At 44.2% G+C, this 19910-nt stretch overlaps 1 protein-coding gene across 1 annotated transcript in view; it reads left to right on the forward strand.

Moving 5' to 3' along the window:
- The window catches only part of MAN1B1 (mannosidase alpha class 1B member 1), a 74434-nt gene that overhangs the window by 41189 nt on the left and 13335 nt on the right, over nucleotides 1–19910 (forward strand). The window contains exons 4-7 of the mRNA XM_082262529.1: nucleotides 6814–6935; nucleotides 11369–11481; nucleotides 17187–17372; nucleotides 19146–19294. Coding sequence (XP_082118655.1) covers nucleotides 6814–6935; nucleotides 11369–11481; nucleotides 17187–17372; nucleotides 19146–19294 — 570 coding nt within the window. The remainder of the gene's footprint in view (nucleotides 1–6813; nucleotides 6936–11368; nucleotides 11482–17186; nucleotides 17373–19145; nucleotides 19295–19910) is intronic.

Here is a 19910-nt window from a genome sequence, read left to right on the forward strand (position 1 = left end):
CATCAGTATCATCTGATGTATGCCTTTCCTCCAATTCAGCTGCTGTCCAGGCTCCTTCGCAGGTTGGCCTCGGAACCACACACAGTGATTTTGGTGGCACCAGACTGGCCTCGCCGGTCTTGGTACACAGACCTCGTTCATCTGGCAGTCGAGCCTCCGTGGCGCCTGCCAATCCGGGAAGACCTTCTGTCTCAAGGGCCGATATTCCATCCTGCTTTACAGTCGCTGGCTTTGACGGCCTGGCTGTTGAAAGCCAGGTCCTGAGGGACAAGGGTCTCTCCCCTGAGGTCATTCCTACTTTGATCAAGGCTAGAAAAGCCTCTTCGGGGAAGATTTATTACCGTACTTGGAAAGCGTACTTTGCCTGGTGTGAGTCCAGGGGGTATTCCCCTCGCTCATACTCGGTGTCGAGAGTGCTGGCTTTCCTCCAAACTGGTGTGGACCAGCGTCTGGCGCTGGCCACGATAAAGGGCCAGATCTCTGCACTTTTTTTCAGCGCCCTGTGGCGTCAAATTCCTTAATTCGCACCTTTGTTCAAGGGGTGCATCATTTGGCCCCTCCTCGGAGGGAGCCCTTACCTCCGTGGGACTTGAACTTAGTTCTGTCCGTGTTACAGCACGCTCCCTTTGAAATGATCAGGGAGATCTCGTTACCTCTGCTGTCCAAGAAGGTTGCCTTTTTGGTGGCGATCACTTCGGCTCGCAGAGTGTCGGAGCTAGCGGCGTTGTCCTGCAGCTCTCCCTATTTGGTGCTTCACAAGGATAAGGTGGTCTTGCGACCTAACCCGTCCTTTTCTTCCGAAAGTGATCTCGGATTTTCAGCTTAATGAAGACATTGTCTTGCCTTCGCTCTGCGCGAAGCCTAAACATCCTAAGGAGGTTGCCTTGCATTCCTTGGATGTTGTCCGGGCGATCAGGGTTTACCTGTCGTCCACTAAATCTTTTCGCAAGTCGGATTCCCTCTTTGTCCTTCCTGAGGGACCTCAGAAGGGCATGGCGGCGTCGGCTGCGACCATTGCCAAATAGATCAGACAAACCATTGTGCAGGCCTATGCCTTGAAGGAAAGGGTTCCGCCCTTCCCTGTTAAGGCGCACTCTACCAGGTCTTTGAGTGCGTCTTGGGCCTTCCGGCATCAGGCTTCGGTGGCCCAGGTGTGTAAGGCGGCGACTTGGTCGTCCGTGCACACCTTCTTCTCCAAGTTTTATAAGGTGGATGTTCAGGCGTCGGCTGATGCCTCCTTTGGCCGTAAAGTTCTCAGTGCGGCAGTGCCATAGGGACCCTTGTTTTTGGGTCTTTGGCTGTTTGGGGTGTTTTACCCCTGGGTTACTTGTTTTCCTGGGTTGTTGCTCCTGTTGAGCACTTTTCCTGTTGTCCAGCTGGTTCTCTTACTGTGTGTAAGGTTCCTTTCTCTGATGTGGGTACTGCGTTGCTCTTTCTGCGGCTGCGTCTCCCACCCCTCATGTATACACTGCTTTGGGACATCCCATTGGTGAAGACTGTGTGAGTGGGCGGCGACTGTCGGAGGACGTAAGAGAAAACTGAATTTTTGTAAAATCTTACCGTAAAATTCCTTTCTCTGAGTCCTCCGACAGTCGCCGCCCCCCGCCCCTCTTTTGGGGTTTTTGTGTACTCTTACTGCTATGCTACCAAACTGAGTTGGGAATGCTGGTGCAGGGAGGTATTGACTAGTGGGACAGCCCCTAGGGGTGTGTCTATGCTAAAAGCCTTTGTTACTAACAAATCTTGTGCCTAGCTAGCAAAGGTCAATACCCATTGGTGAAGATTGTGTTAGTGGGCGGAGGACTCAGAGAAAGGAATTTTACGGCAAGATTTTACAAAAATTCATTTTTTTTTTGGGTACAGGACTTTTAAAGAGTAACTCCACTTTCGTTAAGCAAAAAAAAAAAAAAAAAAATCCCCCTCCTAGGTGATATACAGTATATACATTGCATAGATTTATATTTTTTGTTTTGTTTTTCTATTTGTTTGATTTTTTTTAAATTAATGTGCAGAGTGAATCTAAATGGGAATGTCTTTTTTCATTGAAGGTGGCAGCATCTACATCCCTTTAGAAGTAATTACCCTTTGGGAGTGTCTCGCCCAAAATGTTTGTTCCAGGGTGTGCCTAAAATTTGACTTGTTTCTTGGTGCAGACTTGGAAAATCAGTAGCCAATCACACAAGCAGGAGATTACATTCTCCAGGGGGAGTGGGGGGCGGCGTTCTGTACACCAGCGCTGCACAGAACTCTTCTAGGTAGCAATATTGAATTTTACAGAAAGTTATAGGGCTGGAAAAGGAAAGATCATTTTTAAAAACTTTAAATTACAATATGGCTTGTGTAGCAATTATTTACTGTGTGTTTGTGTGTGTTCTTCTCATAAAATTAGAATATCATCAAAAAGTTAATTTTTTTTTCAGTAATTAAATTCTAAAAGTGACAAAAATAAAATATATTTTATTTGGTTGCGTTGCACACAGTGATATATTTCAAGCATTTCTTTCTTTTCATTTTGATGAGAATGATTTACAGCTAGTGAAAACCCAAAATTCAGTATCTCATAAAATTTGAATATTACAGAGGACCAATAAAAAAAATGATTTTTGATACAGAAATGTTGGCTTACTGAAACTTGAATGTACAGTAGAGTATGTACTCAATACTTGGTCGGGGCTCCTTTAGCATGGGTAGAGCTTCAAAGGGAAGGCACGGTGGGGAAGGTAATATTGGGCGTATGCTATAGGCCCCCCAACCAGAGGGAGGAGGGGGAGGGCGGACCTCCTTTTACAGATAGGATTGGCAGCAAGGATGGGAAATATCATTAAATTGGGGGACTTTAATAATCCTGATATAGACTGGGCAGAAGGAACCGCACACTCAGCCAAGGCTCGGCAGTTCCTAAATGTTTTGCAGGATAATTTCATGGGTCAGATGGTGAATGCATCGACAAGAAACAATGCGGTACTTGACCTACTGATTACCAACAATACAGACCTGCTCACGGATATAGAAATACGGGACAACTTAGGAAACAGTGACCATAGGTCAATAAGTTTCCGTATTAATTACAGTTATAGGAAGCAGAGGGGTAATATAAGGACGCTGAATTTCAAAAGAGCCAATTTCCCAAAACTGCGCTCGCTGCTAGAAAATATCAATTGGGATAGAACCCTGCGAACAAAGTACATGGAGCAAAAATGGGAGTGCTTCAAGAGTATACTTAACAAGGGGATTGACCAGTGCATTCCAAAGGGAAACAAATTTAAAAGAGCAAAACTAAACCCTGGGTGGCTAAACTCCAACATAAAAATGCATATTAGTGCTAAAGAAAAGGCCTTCAAAAAATACAAGACTGAGGGGTCATTGGCAGCATTTAAGTATTACAAAGAGTGTAATAAGAAATGTAAAAACGAAATCAGGGCGGCTAAAATAGAACACGAGAGACATATAGCGGAGGAGAGTAAAAAGAACCCCAAGAAGTTCTTTAAGTATATAAACAGTAAGAAAGCGAGGCCAGAACACATTGGCCCCATAAAAGACGACAAAGGAAATCTGGCCACTGAGGACAGAGAAAAGGCGGAAGTGTTAAATAATTTCTTCTCTTCAGTCTTCACAAAAGAATCGGGGGGGGCTACACAAACCTAGCTTGTAAGGCCGAACTAAACAACACACCTCAGGAAATACCGCCATGGCTAACAGAGGATAGACTTAGAGCTAAACTAGAGAAACTTAACATAAATAAATCCCCGGGACCGGATGGCTTGCACCCGAGGGTTCTTAAAGAGCTCAGCCAGGTGATTGCCAGACCATTATTCTTGATCTTTAAGGATAGTTTACAGACAGGTATGGTGCCAGCTGATTGGAAAAAAGCCAACATGGTACCAATATTTAAAAAGGGGCCGAGGTGTATCCCGGGTAACTATAGGCCGGTCAGCCTAACATCTGTAGTCTGCAAGATTTTGGAGGGGATGTTAAGGGACCACATACAAGACTTTAGTAATGAAAATGGTATTCTTGGTAGTAATCAGCATGGATTCATGAAAAATCGTTCTTGCCAAACCAATCTATTAACCTTCTATGATGAAGTGAGCTGCCGCCTAGATAAAGGTAAGCCTGTGGATGTGGTGTATCTGGACTTTGCAAAGGCTTTTGACACCGTTCCCCACAAACGCTTACTGTTCAAACTAAGGAAGGTAGGTATGGACCATAAGGTGAGTACATGGATAGAGAACTGGCTCCAGGGGAGAGTCCAGAGGGTGGTGGTAAATGGGGAGTACTCGGATTGGGCGGGTGTGGAAAGTGGGGTCCCCCAGGGTCCAGTCCTGGGACCAATCCTGTTTAATTTATTCATAAATGATCTAGAGGAGGGGATATCTAGTACAATCTCAGTATTTGCGGATGATACTAAACTAAGCATGCCAATATCTTCTGGGCAGGATGTGGAAACCTTACAAGCGGACCTGAACAAAATAACGGGGTGGGCAACTATATGGCAGATGAGGTTTAATGTTGAAAAATGTAAAGTAATGCACTTGGGGGCCAGAAACCAGAAAGCAAGCTACTCACTAGGGGGGGGGGGACCTCTGGGTGAGTCTAGGATGGAAAAAGACTTGGGGGTACTGGTAGACAACAGGCTTGGCAGTGGCATGCAATGCCAAGCCGCTGCAAGCAAAGCCAACAGAATACTGGGATGTATAAAAAAGGGGATTCACTCCAGAAATAAAGAGATTATTCTCCCACTCTACAAGACTCTGGTCCGGCCACATCTGGAGTATGCTGTCCAGTTCTGGGCACCGGTCCTCAGGAAGGATGTGCTGGAATTGGAAAGAGTCCAGAGAAGGGCAAGAAAAATAATTAGGGGAATAGAGGACATCAGCTATGAGGAAAGACTACAAGCATTGAACCTATTCTCTCTGGAGAAGAGACGATTGAGGGGGGATATGATATCAATGTACAAATACTGTACTGGCGACCCTGGCATAAGGAACAAACTATTCAGAGTAAGGGAATACAATAAGACACATGGCCACTCACTAAAACTAGAGGAAAGGCGGTTTAACCTTAAAATGCGTAAGGGGGTCTTCACTGTAAGAGCGGTAAGGATGTGGAATTCTCTTCCACAAGCAGTCGTATCAGCAGGAAGCATTGATAGTTTCAAAAAACTATTAGATGGGCACCTTAGAAACCACAACATACAGGGGTATAGAATGTACGGTTAACAGCAAACACACGCGCACATCATAGGTTGAACTGGATGGACTGATGTCTTTTTTCAACCTCACTAACTATGTACCTATGTAACTATATGAATTACTGCATCAATGCAGCGTGGAATGGAGGTGATCAGGTTTTGGCACTGCTGAGATGTTATGGAAGCCCAGGTTGCTTTGATAGCGGCCTTCAGCTCATTTGCATTGTTGGGTCTGGTGTCTCTGATCTTCCTCTTGACAATACTCCACAGATTCTCTATGGGGTTTAGGTCAGGCGAGTTTGCTGGCCAATCGAGTACAGTGCTACCATGATCATTAAACCCAAATCACCACGGACTGTGGAAAATTATACATTTCATTTGGAAATCAAGGTCCCAGAGTCTGGAGGAAGAGTGGTGAGGCACAGAATCCAAGTTGCATGAGGTCCAGTGTGAAGTTTCCAAGTTCTCCTTCCTGAAGTCTTCTCGGAAGCATGACCAGTCCTAGGAGACTTCGGGACCAATCACAGAGCGCAGCGCCACTCGCGCTTGTGCAGGTGGCACCTGGCTGTGAAGTGTCAAGCCGGGTGCCAATAGTAGAGATGCCGGTGTTCCGTGAGAATTACCTGCCCGTGAGAAAAACCTACCCTCGTCACTTCCGGTTTACGGCAGTGTGTGTAACGCGAGCAGTTACATTAAAACAGCTGTGCTGCACTATGAGTCATCTCCGCTCCTGTCCTGGTCACTTCCCTGATCTCGGCTAATAAATATAAAAGCGGCGGCGGCTGTATGAAAACATAAATCACGGAGCCGCCAGCCGCTTTTATATTTACTAGCCAAGATCAGGGAAGCGACAGGGACAGGAGCGGAGATGACTCATAGTGCAGCACAGCTGTTTTATGTCACCGCCGCGTTGGTAGGTTTTTTTCACGGACACCGAGATCAATTCAGACTAGTGCGCATGCGCACTAGTCTGATCCTCAGCTCTTCCATTAGGTCTCCGGGGCTGTGAGCATGCGCACTGCTGCGCTGCTCAGCTGTTCCTGGCAGGAAGTGACGTAGGTAGGTTTTTCTCACGGGGTAGGTAATTCTCACGTTACACCGGCGCTGCCGAGGGAGGACACAAAGCGAACACGGCTGGGGTGAGTACACCGCTGGATCTTGGGAAAGGTGAGTGGCTGTTTGTTAAAAGTCAGCAGCTACACTTTTTGTAGCTGCTAACTTTTAATAAAAAAAAAAAGACTGGAACTCTGCTTTAATGTTCATAGTCCGGGCACAGGTGCACTTCAAGAGCAGACACCATATGATGCCTGCTATCACTTTTTATAAGACAAAAATGTCCTATCTTTACCCCTCTAAGATTTAGTTTTTACATTGTTACCAGAGCATGAATTTCTTAAGCTCAAGTCTCTCCATTTGCTATTCCCTGGTCCATTGAGCCTGCCTTAGTGGTCAGCCAATGTGTGCAACATTTGTATGTGGTTTGGTCACATTACAGACTGTTTATGTAATGGAATAAGTTTGAACAATTTGGAAATGCCTGTTTGGAAGTTCAATATAAATTTCTACAGGTGCATTTTTTTATATTGCACACTAAAATATGTCAATTGTCTTCCTTTTTCTAGAAAAATAAGAGACCAAACAAGCGCGGACCACCTGTTTTACGTCCACCTCCTACAAAGAGCCAAACACTGGAAGATAATGAACAGAGGCCAGCGGAGGCTGAAAACAAGGAACCTGTCATAAGGTAAACGAGGGATCTGAACTATAGGCACTGCTGATATCCAGCTGGGGGCGGGGCTTTTCAAACAGTCTTCTGCTCCACTCATGAAAGACATTGAGATATCTGTGGGTCTTGTATCTTGACAGGAAGTTAGACTTGCTGGTGTTTTGTGACAGGCGGTGAGAGCCGTGCTGTTTTTGTTGTATTGCTGGTCCTGTATGGCGACAGGCGGGGGAGCCCTCTGCTGGTCCTGTATGGCGACAGGTGGGGGAGCCCTCTGCTTGTCCTGTATGGCGACAGGCGGGGGAGCCCTCTGCTTGTCCTGTATGGCGACAGGCGGGGGAGCCCTCTACTGGTCCTGTATGGCGACAGGCGAGGGAGCCCTCTTTTATGGAGACAGCTGGTGCTGTATGGTGGCGGGCGGGGAGGCCTCTGCTGGTGCTGTTTTACATTACTAAAGTGATCAAGGGAAAGAAAATCATTCACTTTCAAAGAGATTTGCCAACAGCTGTCACCTCTGATGGCTATAGAAGCAGGTCATTTTATGTTGTCAAAAAAAGGCCCAGACATAACATGGAATTCTTGAATTGGGAGAATGTTATGGCAAATTTGAGAGTAACAGGTTGTGAGAGAGCTGCCAGCCCTTACTAGAGTCACCAGAACCTGTTCCAGGTATTTGCTCAATACTAAATAGAAGAATTGCACAAGCATTCACCTACAGTGGCGAAAAGTATTTGATCCCCTACCAACCAACAATAATTATGACTCCCACAGACTGGCTACAGTTCGTGCTCATGTGGTACACAGATTATTCCTTTAAATTTAGGAAGGTGTTCCTAACGACCGTTATGTGTATAAAATACAACTATCCACAGAATACTTCTTCCATTCAAACCTCCCCATCATGGGCAAGACCAAAGAGCTGTCAAGGACATCCGGGACAAGATTGTAGACCTGCAAAAGGCTGAAATGGATTTCAAGACCATCAGCAAGAAGCTTGGTGAGAAGGAGATAACTATTGGAGCGATTATTCACAAATGGAAAAAAATACAAAATAACCATCAATCGCCCTCGGTCTGGAGCGCCTTGCAAGGTTTCGCCTCATGGGGTAAGGATGATCAATGGAAAAGAGAGGGATCAGCCCAGAACTACATGGGAGAAGCTTGTAAATGATCTCAAGGCAGTTGGGACCACAGTCATCAAACAAACCACTTGTAACACAATATGCCGCCATGGGTTGAAATCCTGCAGCGCCTGCAAGGTCCCGCTCTTAAGAAGACACATGTACAGGCCTGTCTGAAGTTTGCCAATGAACATCTAACTGATTCAGAGAAGGATTGGGTGAAAGTGCTGTGGTCAGATGAAACCAAATATGAGCTCTTTGGCATTAACTCAACTCGCCGTGTTTTGAGGAAGAAAAATGAGGACTATGACCCTAAGAACACCTCCCTACAGTCAAGCACGGAGGTGGAAACATTATGCTTTGGGGCTGTTTCTCTGCTAAAGGTACAGGCTGACTTTGCCACTTTGAGGGCCAATGGATGGGGCCATGTATTGGAAAATCTTGGATGAGAACCTTCTTCCCTCAGCCAGAACACTGAAGATGGGTCGTGGATGTGTCTTTCAGCATTGCAATGACCCAAAACATACTGCCAAGGCAGCAAAGGAGTGCCTCAAGAAGAAGCACATTAAGGTGATGGAGTGGCCTAGCCAGTCTCCAGACCTTAAAGTGTTACTAAAACCACAACAGTAAAATCTGTCTATAGATGTAGAATAGCATGCGTGTTATACTCGCTGTGTATCTTAAGTCATTATTCCTCTGCATTGTGTAAAAAAACTGTGGGATCCTGTATGCACAGATCCTCCCCCCTCCTACACGTTCACTCTGGTCAAGTCTGGATAAAGGCAGTAAGTGTAGTTCAGCTGCACATGCTCAGTTTGGTCTCTATTGCTCAGAGAACACTTCCTGGTTTTAGCTGAGCTATTCTGGTCACATGGTATTAACATCACACATTAGGACATGTATACAGATCCTAAATGACAGCCCAGTCCCTCCCTCCTCCTCCATGCCCAGTACATGTGATCAGCATAGGGCCAATCAGCACTATCCAGACATTTTCAGATAGAGAATTAAGGGTCTTGAAGCCTGATAGGACAATCGTGGGAGAAATTAAAACTCCTCCTACAAACAGCACTCACTGATACAAATCAAAAGATTGCTATATACAGCTGATGAGAAAAGGTATGTATCCATTTATATTTACTAAAATAATTGCATTTCCATGTTCTGTGTACTGTAGGAGACCAGATATGTTGAATGCAGGATCTGGGTTTAGTAACACTTCCTATATTATCTTATAGAAAATGTATGAAGGGAGCTGAAACTACGAGTTGCCAAGTGGATTTAGAGAAGATCTGTAAAGATGAGTGGACCATGCTGGATAGACAAAAATGAAAAAGCCTAAATTGGTGTAAGCTCCCACCGTTTATAATGGGCCAAGTAAATTTAATAAAGTTGGTCTCGGCACCGCAACTTCTGTACATCTTCCACAACTCCCCTATGTGGATCTCTAATAAGTGATTTAACTGCATAGACTCACAGTTCAGAGATCTCATTTGGAGAAGGAAAAGGCCCGTATTAGCTTAACCACCCTGCAGTATGGCAAGGATAGAGGGGGCTTGGCGGTCTCACACCCCAAGACATGTCGCACGACCGCGCAATTGCCGTTAAAATCTTGCAGAGCCGAATCACAAAATAGGGCCTGGTCTTTGAGCAGCCAAATCCTCCGGGGCTTAAGTGGTTAACCACCTGGTGTGTTTGCTTGGAGCCTTGGAAACTGAAAAGTATCCACCAGGCATATACACTATGATAACGAGACTGTTGTACTTGGCTAGGAAGCGGACAGCCAGGTTTTGGATATCCCCTACGATTCCCTCCAGAAAGAAATGGGTTGAATATGTTAACTCTCTCCTTCTCAGGGAGCAACTGCCTTATCGCCATTGAAATGCGTTAAAGAAATTTACTCTTGTGTGGCAGAGCTGGCTGGATTCGCCTGGTCTTGCTCCTACACAACTAGTAATGGATAGACTCTTACAAATCTGAGTGAATATAGTCTGATTTATTGCTACAGAAGATGGAATACCCCACCTCCTGATTTTCATTAAAGAGGAAGTAAACCCTCCTCTGCAAGTTGTACCTATAGGTACTGTAAATATCTCCTAAACATGTACTGTTTAGGAGATATTTACCTTAAATGCAGCCAGTGACATCACTGGCGCATGTGCTCTGAAAGAACGGCCGCTGGTGCCGTTCCTTCAGAGCCCCGTGGTCCGTCGGCTCCCGCGTGCATGCGCGGGAGTGACATCACCGCGGCTCCAGCCAATCAGATGGCCGGATGCCGCAAACCCGGAAGAACATGTCACCCATGAGAGAGGTGAGCAGTCGGCACTTCGCGTTGTTCTACTTTATTTTTCCTTTGTTTTGGTTTCTCTCTCTGTTTTGCACCTTGCTCGCACAGATTGACCATTGTATTCTGTATATTTTTTAATGTATGATTCATACTGACCATTCTGCCTGTGTAATGGCCGTGTAATGCCTTTCTCTTTTATTTCAATAAAGTTTGGATTAAAAAAAAGAGTGAACCAAAATCCCTCCTGAGATGTGTGCAAGCCTGATCACCAACTACAGGAAACGTCTTACCTCTGTGCTTGCCAACAAGGGTTTCTCCACCAAGTACTAAGTCATGTTTTGCTTGGGGATCAAATACTTATTTTACTCACTGAACTGCAATTCAATTTATAACATTTGTATCATTTGTTTTTTCTGGATTTTTGGTTGATTTTCTGTCTCCATCATTTAAAATACACCTATGATAAAAATTATAGTCCCTTCATTTCCTTTGTAAGTGGGCACATTTACAAAGTCTGCAGGAGATTAAATAATTTCCCCATTGTATATTATGGATTTGTTTATGTATGAAATAGTTATTATTAACATGATTCTTGGATGAAATTCTGAACATGTGAGGATATGTTTGCTAACTTGTTTTTAACCTCTTCTGTAATATCGGAGGAAAAGATTTTGTGGATGAAGCTTGCTTTCTGTTTGCACATTTTGTTAACTTATGTTGTTTTCTAGTTTAGACATATCTGGTTCCATTGGAATCTATTTCTGCCACTTCAAAAGTTTCTCAGTCATGTGCAAAAACCGGTCAGACACCGCTGCAGTGCTGTGATTTGCTACTCACTGCCTGTGGTCGAGTAGTGCTGCATTCCATCACAAGTTCAGAAACAAAATTCATCTACGTGATAGAAAGAAGAAACACTTGATCGAGTTCTGTTGCTACAGTTTTTTGTTGCTGTATTTGTTCTACATGGAGGATTTTCTTCTTCTCAGGAATGATGGGCATATGTGACTATTATGTAGTTCTCAGCTTATTATTTGTGTTTGTATACAGCTGGAGGGGAGCCATGATTGAACCAGTCCAGACTTCAGCACCGACTCCACACAAAGCCCCGGAAGCCACTAAACCGCCTGCTCAAGACATAGTAGTAGATCAGAAGGATCCAGGTATTGTATACGTGAGATAATCACCATTTACAGCAGAGCTTGTGCCAGCTGTGTTTGTTCAGCTGTGATGGAACTACCAGTCCCAGCATGCCTTGAAACCGTCTGAGAACCTAAAGTATAACTGAGGCTGGGTTCACACTGAGATGTGGGAGCCACAGCGATTCCAGTGCGGGTTCCTGCATCGCATCAGACTTGCAGTCAGTTCACACTGAGATGTGGGAGCCACAGCGATTCCAGTGCGGGTTCCTGCATCGCATCAGACTCGCAGTCAGTTCACACTGAGAAGTGGGAGCCACAGCGATTCCAGTGCGGGTTCCTGCATCGCATCAGACTCGCAGTCAGTTCACACTGAGAAGTGGGAGCCACAGCGATTCCAGTGCGGGTTCCTGCATCGCATCAGACTCGCAGTCAGTTCACACTGAGATGTGGGAGCCACAGCGACTCCAGTGCAGGTTCCTGCATCGCATCAGACTCGCAGTCAGTTCACACTGAGAAGTGGGAGCCACAGCGATTCCTGTGCGGGTTCCTGCATCGCATCATACTTGCAGTCAGTTCACACTGAGATGTGGGAGCCACAGCGATTCCAGTGCGGGTTCCTGCATCACATCAGACTCGCAGTCAGTTCACACTGAGAAGTGGGAGCCACAGCGATTCCTGTGCGGGTTCCTGCATCGCATCAGACTCGCAGTCAGTTCACACTGAGATGTGGGAGCCACAGTGATTCAAGTGCGGGTTCCTGCATCGCATCAGTCTCGCAGTCAGTTCACACTGAGAAGTGGGAGCCACAGCGATTCCTGTGCGGGTTCCTGCATCGCATCAGACTCGCAGTCAGTTCACACTGAGAAGTGGGAGCCACAGCGATTCCTGTGCGGGTTCCTGCATCGCATCAGACTTGAGTCAGTTCACACTGCTCCCTGCAAACTGCTGCGGGTGTCGAAGGAAAGTTAATGACACCCCAAAACTGTTCACAAAAGGCAGTGCGAACTGTGGAATCAGACGGATTATCGGTTCGAATGGGTCTGAACACCCATGTGATCCGATTCCAGGGCAGACCAAAAAAAGGGTCCTGCACCATTTTGGTCCAAATGCATTGCAATGCAATTTCAGCTATACAAACTAATATGACTGAATTTGCATTGCACCGACATCGCATGTGATGTGCGAAGTATAGACCTAGCTAGCCTCAAAGCAAACTTTGTTTTTGGATAGCATGGAGAGGGATTAGAACACCTGTTAACCTTTAACGGCTTTCTGTGTCCCCATTGGAGAGATTCCCCCTTGGCCCTTTTTACAATTTTATCACCAAAAGCAAAAGAAAACCCCACATTTTTGTTGTCACCAGAACAGGAATAGAGGGCAAGTCTTAAAATGAAAAGTTCATTCTGGTGACACTCTGGGATTCCTTCACTTTGCAGGGATTTCCTCTCACTTCCTGTTTTGGCTGTGGGGGAGGAACTGAAGGAAAGTCTTCTAAATGGGGAAATGGATGGCAAAAATAAAACTGACAGGGGTTATAACCCTCCCTTACTCAATCTGAAATGAAAAATAAAGAATTCCTTTAGTTCTGCTTTAACCCCCTTCACAGCTGAATGATTGGCGCAGTTTGCTGCACTTTTTGTCCGCAGCTGAAGTTCTTTGCACTATGAGGTTTGTTTACTTAATGTAGGCCGTTAATTATAAAATGTGGAGAGCTGTGATGTAATGCAGCGACCAATCAGATTTTAGCTTTGTGTGGCTTCAGGTTTGTATTTAAAAAAAAAAAAAAAAAAGTGATTGCTGTGAATTCTCCCTGTACGTTGATCTTTGCCTAAAGCCTCGTACACACGATCAGATTATCGAACGATCTTTCGTCCATTTTTTTGTTGCATGCTAGTCTCATATGGAAAGTGAAGAGGTTACTTTCATACGAAAATTCTCGCAGTACAGAATTCTACTTCAGCAGTGATGTCATGTGTTGGATTGCTTTGTATGTGTTCTTTCGTTTCGGAGCATGCCTAGTCTTGCTCTTACGATTTTTGCGGACGAAAACTGTACTAATTAAACGAAAATCGGACGTTGTGTTGACGTACGATAAAAATTTTATAGCCTGCACATCCAGATTTTGTCGTCCGAAAATTCGTAATCGGCTGTCGAAAGCACTATACTAACAATCCGAAAATCAGCAGATTGTTCGTCGGACTAAATTTTACTTCCGATTTTCGTATCGTGTGTACGGGCCTTTAGTGTAGGCATTTGCGTGTTACTAGGAACTGCCTAGTAGTCTTAAAGTGGCACTTAAAGAGGAAGTAAACCCGAAAAAAAAAAAATCTGTAAAGACAAAGGCATAATGAGCTAGTATGCATCCCATACTAGCTCATTATGAAATACTTACCTTAAAATGAAGCCCTCGCAGTGCCGCCCGCTCAGCGACAGGGCGGCCGACATGTCTGGCCGCCCCGCTTCCTTGTTCGTGTCCTCCGGCCATCTGATTGGCGCATGCGCGCGGGAGCCCGCCGTTCACGGCACTGGGCTCTGAAGGAACGGCACAGGCGGCCGTTCCTTCAGAGCGCATGCGCCAATGATGTCATCGGCTGCATGCACTCCAAATATCTCCTAAACGGTACATGTTTAGGAGATATTTATAGCACCTATAGGTAAGCCTTAATATAGGCTTACCTATAGGTAAATGTCAACAAAGTGGGTTTACAACCACTTTAAGTGGAGAAAAAAAGAATTGCTAGCAGAAAGGCTTTCTTATGCAGTAAGTGCTTCCACCTGCCTGCCAGCAAGTTTCTTGGCATTGTACACTGAGCTGCGCATGTTGTCTAAAGCTAGGTACAAATAGGAAGTTTTTTTGTGTTAAATCCAGCGAGCTGAATAAAAAAAAAAAAAAAAATTCGGTCACCATACTACGTAATCAGTGTTAGTGCTGTGCCTTTGTGTTCTCATAGGGACTGCCCCCCGCCATTGGCTGCCAGCGCTGATTGGACGCTGGTTTTTCAGCACGCTTGTTCCACAGCCGTTCAGGCTGCTGTACACTCTGGCCGAACTTTGGCTGGTTTCTGTTGAATCGGCTGATATCCGGCCCCTGTGTACCAGACCTTACGGTGGAACTGTTCTGTCTTAGAAAGTTTTCTTCAACCCATATCTCCAGGTACCTTGTTTCTTGAAACAAGTGCAACTTGCTCCTGACCAAACATCTTCATCCTCTGACTCCTTTAACTGTTTTTTGAGAAGCTGTCTGAGATGGTTACAAAACAGTAAGAAGGACCATTGTCTCTTTGAAAGCATTTACTATGGGAACATTTTGCACCAATTTCAAGTTGTACTTTGAAATTATTTAAAGGGCTAATAAAGTAAAAACAATATAGCGTATACAATTGCGACCCAAGTCATATTGTAATTGAATGTTATTAAAAATGACCTTTCCTTTTCAATCTGAAGCCGCTGTAAGTTTCTGAAAATGCAATGCAATATGGCTACCTGGATCTGTTCTGTACACAGAATGTATACTGACCACACCCCAGAAACATCATTTCCTGCTTGTGTGATTGGCTCACCAATTTTCCCAGAAGTCTTCCTAAGATGCAAGTCAGATTTCTGGCATCCCCTGCAACAAAAATGTCATTTTTGGTGAGATACTCCCAATAGGAACACGTCTAAAGGAATGCAGACTCTGCAGAATTCCTCATTAGTGCCCTGCAGCTGCACAGCTGATTAATTATGAAACCACTCCCATTAGGCTCACTCAGCACAGAGGAACAAACAATTATTTTTTCAGAATAACAAAAGGTAGCAATCTACAACAAAGGTTGTCATAATCCATAAAAAGAGGAGATTTGTTTTTTTTTTTTTTTCCTCAGCAAAAGTAGAGTTATGCATGTCCTTTTAAATTCACCAAGTTTTCGCTGTGATAAAAACTTTTTATTGTTAGCTTATTGTCATTGACTAGTGCAGTGTGTCCCATAAATTGGCACTTGAGCCTCTAGTACACACTTCTAATGCATAAGTTACACAGCAGGCTCAACACTAGGGAGGAAAATAATCACTTTATTATCATCTACCAGTAGCAAGCACTAGAAGGATCATGGAGGTTTGAGTTAAATATTCAATGGGGGTGATTTACTGAAGTAAGAGATTTTGTACTTGGCTAAGTAAAAGCAGGAATAGTCGTGTTCACTTTAATTATCCAGTCCCAAGCAAGCAAAAGTCTTGTTTGTTTAAAGTGTAAGTTCAACATTTTCTAAAAAGCCCTCTATGCAATTCCATATCTTCTGAACAGTACATACTAGAACCACTCTTTTATCCAATGCTGCATCTCCTTGCATTGCACATACAGCTGTAAGATGGGCCTTTCTGCAAAAAATGATGGCCGTTCAATCACCCTCTGTCCTGCTGTTTGCGCACATGTAGACCCTAAAATTGTGTGGCCGTGTAAACGTTCTGCATGCGCAGTGTGTTCTCTCCTTAGTTAAATGGGATCAAGGGGCCAGCTTTTTTTTTTTTTACAGAGGCACCCCCCACAAAAGTTTCATAGGGGGCTTTTTGGAAAATGTAGCTGAAGGTGAGCTTATCCTTTATCATCCATTGTACACAAATATGTATTCATAAAGAACCTTGCTTCACCTTCTTTACTAAGGTAAATGAACATTCACTTTACTAAATGAGCAGACTCCTTTAGTAAATCAGCCCCAATGTGTTGGTCTGCGTAGGCTCCAAGCCATTTTTTGAGAGAGCAGTGCACTTTCCACATACTGGCTCTAACAGGGCAGATTGCAGGAATGAAATGAAGTCTGAATCCTAAGGCTACATTCACACCTGAGCGTAGCGTTTTCGCGCGGTTTTTACCGCGATTTACAGGCGTTTTTTGTGCAGGCGTTTTTAGATTGAATAGAGACCAATGGAAAACGCCTGTAATCTGCCCAAAAAGAAGCTCATGTACTTTTTTGAGCGTTGGGCATTTTGCTCACAGCGTCAAAACGCTCAGATGTGAACAGGGGCCATTGAAATGAATAGGATTTGTCTCGTTGGGCGTTTTGAGAGCTGATCCTAGAGCAGAAAAACTCCCCAAAAACGCCCCAAAATGCCTACATGTGAACGGAGCCTAAAGGACGTATTGTTTTATAATAAAATAAAAAATAAAAATCCTAAATTTTGGGTTTTCCCCAGAATGATAATAGAGGGGACATCTTCCAGTGGGGACACTAGGTCTGGTGGCTTGGGGGTCCCCAAGGGATTCCCATAATATTCCCATAAACCCCAAGGGATTTTCTCACACTTTTTGGTTTAAATATGGGACAGGAAGTGAAGGCAAGTCTCCCAATTGGGCAGAGATTGCAAAAAAATCAACAGGGTTTATGACCCTCCCTTACTCTTATCCAAAATGGGGGAAAGAAAAAAAGTTTTATAGTTGGCTCTACTCTATGTATATTGTAAGTTACTATCTTTTTCAGATTTGGTAAATGAAGAGTTTTAGGTGTATAGCACCTAAATTTAAATTAAAAATATTTTCCACTGAAATGTTCTGCACCAGTTCTCCTGCCCTAAAAACATCCTAATAATAAACCCTTTAGGAGTGTAGATAATAATATGAATGTGAGGATGAGTTCCTGGTATGGTCTGTGCACCATCATTTAGTCTAGATAATTCTGTGTTGTGGTATTTGGACCTGCAAAAGTTGTTTGAGTGACACAAGATCAGTGAATTATTAACTTATCTCCTTTTAGTTCCCATCAACGAGCGCCAGGAAGCGGTGATTGAAGCGTTCCAACATGCCTGGAAGGGTTACAAGGAGTTTGCATGGGGTCATGACGAGCTTAAGCCGATCTCCAAGGCATACAATGAATGGTTTGGGCTTGGGCTCACTCTCCTAGACGCTCTTGACACTATGTGGATATTAGGCCTAAAAGAAGGTGAGTGTGGGCAGTGATTGTTGGATATTGGCTTGCCAAAATTTCTTTCTTTTCCTCACTATGGGAAACTTAACATTTTTTTAAATAAAAATCATGTTATACTTACCTGCTCTGTGCTTTTTTTTGCACAGAGCAACCCCTATCCCTTTCGGATCCCCCGCTGGCACTCCTGGCCCCTGCCCCCAGAGAGAGCTGCTTGCCCTGGGGGGACTGCTGCATGCTCGATCCCGAGCCACTGCTCTGTGTTCATAAGACACATAGAGCTGCGGCTCGGAACCCCCCCCCCCCCCCCTCCCGCTCTCTCCTCATTGGCTCACTGGCTTTGATCAACAGAAGTGGAAGCCAATAGGGAAAGAGAGTTCCGGGACAGCTGAGGCTAGCATGAAAATTGCTGGATCAGAGGGTGGTCAAGTAAAGGCTGGGGGGGGGGGGGGGCTTCACAAACAAGGTGTTTAACCTTCATGTTTAGAATGCATGAAGGTAAAAAACCTTCAGCCTTTTGAACCACTTAGGGCTCAATTCCCCTGTCTTAGGAGCACAATGGGTTACTTGATAAGTATTTCCAACCCAACTTATAGCTTTTTGTTTGGGGAGGTCCATCAATGTCTTATGCTTTGCCATACCCCATGGACACACTAATTGCTTTATTTTTTTGTGACAGAATTGCAGGTATTAGAAAATGGTAACCTGCCTTTACTGTGTAGAAATTATGTTTTTTGGCTGTAGTAGGGGATAAGGGGACCACACAATGATTATACAACCCCTGTTAGATTTACTATGTAGTAGAAGACCAATGTAAACCTTCCATTCCATTTGTATCTAGTTAGGCAGACTTTCATACTACCTATTGATAGATGCATGTTGGTAGATTAAAGAAAATTGTACCAGATTGAATATTAAAGAGAAAAGCTTAGAGCTTCCATGCTGATTTCCCTTTTACTTACTGGGCAAACTCATACTGACCCTTTAAAGTAAAATGTCTTAAGACACAGCCTTGCAAAATGCTAGTTTACTGGCTGTTATGTTGATCCTCTGTTTAAGTCTAGATGTTACTGAACTGGAGCAAGTATTCAAATAATGCAAGTCAGGGAAATGTCGGAACTCCTTAAAGTGGTTGTAAACGTCAGACATGGAATATGAACAAAGGATATCCCTCTATAATGTGTACTTGTCTGAATTAAGAACACTAAGTGTCACTTTTGTCTTCTGCTTCGTTCCTCTGCTATCAGCATGAATCTCTTCTGACAAGTTTTCCTGACACCAAGAGAAAAATGGTGACACGGGAGGGACTTCCAGCAGATTGACAGCCTCAGCTCTGTTCCTGTGTGTCCCTTCCCTCCAATCAGCTCTCAGAGCTCTCCTTGCTGAGCTGTGCAGATTGTAGCTTCTGCTCTCTGCCCCCCCCCTTTTTTTTTCTGAACTCTGACAAGTTTTAAAAATTCAACAAGAACAGATGTAGAGAAGAGAAGACTGCAGATAAACAGGTATAACTTATGTAGGAGGATTTGTTTAATCTCTGTATATCGCCTGAGGCCAGTCACTACGCTGGGTTTATGTAAGGGTTTGCAACCACTTTAAGGAAGTAAGTGGGCCAACATGACAGCCAAGGGCTCAGCAATAACTGCCCTGGGTGTTATTCGTGTTTTTTTTTTTTTTCTAATCAATCCTTGTACTTTGCTTTGTTTGGAAGCAATGCATTACTGAATGTATGTATCATATTTTGGGTAATGCCTGAGATCACAGTGTACTGTTACTAATTTTCTGTGGTCTCAGAGTTTCAGGAGGCCCGAGAGTGGGTGGCCACCCAGCTGACGTTTGATAAGAATGTTGATGTCAATCTGTTTGAGACTACCATTCGGATTTTGGGAGGACTGCTGAGCACTTATCACTTGACCAAGGACTCTCTTTTCCTGGATAAAGCGGTACTGTTCTATTCCATTGCATGTTACGTTTTTCCTAAATGTGTTGTCACGGTGTCTGTCTGTGCCAGTTTGTGCAGTGTCTACTACAGTGTAATGATATTGGTACTTTTGTGTTTGCCCCCCCGTCCCCGTCCCATTTCCTTTCACCTTCCTAGCTTTTCAGTTGGCCACCAAATGCAATGAGTGGCCTTGTGGATCAATAGGAAGCACAGAGTTTAGAAAGAGGGGAGGCCAGAGTGTATCTGCAGAGGTGTGAGCCAGCACTTCAGATGCCCACTGTAGATGAAAAAGAGCTTTTAAAATGTGAAAACTCCCAATATGTTCACTTTAAATACTTTTTACCAGGGGATGTCTCTGTAACTGTTTATTATACCTGCATGCTGGGCTTTCTGTTCAGAAAGCACAGCAGATCCTGCAAGTTTGGAGGTAACTATTATTAGCTATTAGCAAGTTGGGTTAAACCTTCTTAGATGGGTTTGTGAGCAGAAGAGACCTGACGATTGTTTTTTTTTTTTTGAGACTTTGCAGGCAATTTGTTTTCTTTTGAGACTTGCCACTTTCTGGTGACTGCTGGTATATATAGAATATCAACTTGAAGGCTACGTTCACATGTTAG

Source organism: Pelophylax lessonae, assembly GCF_965119305.1.
Source record: "Pelophylax lessonae genome assembly, chromosome: 7".
In the NCBI taxonomy this organism is placed as follows: Eukaryota; Metazoa; Chordata; class Amphibia; order Anura; family Ranidae; genus Pelophylax; species Pelophylax lessonae.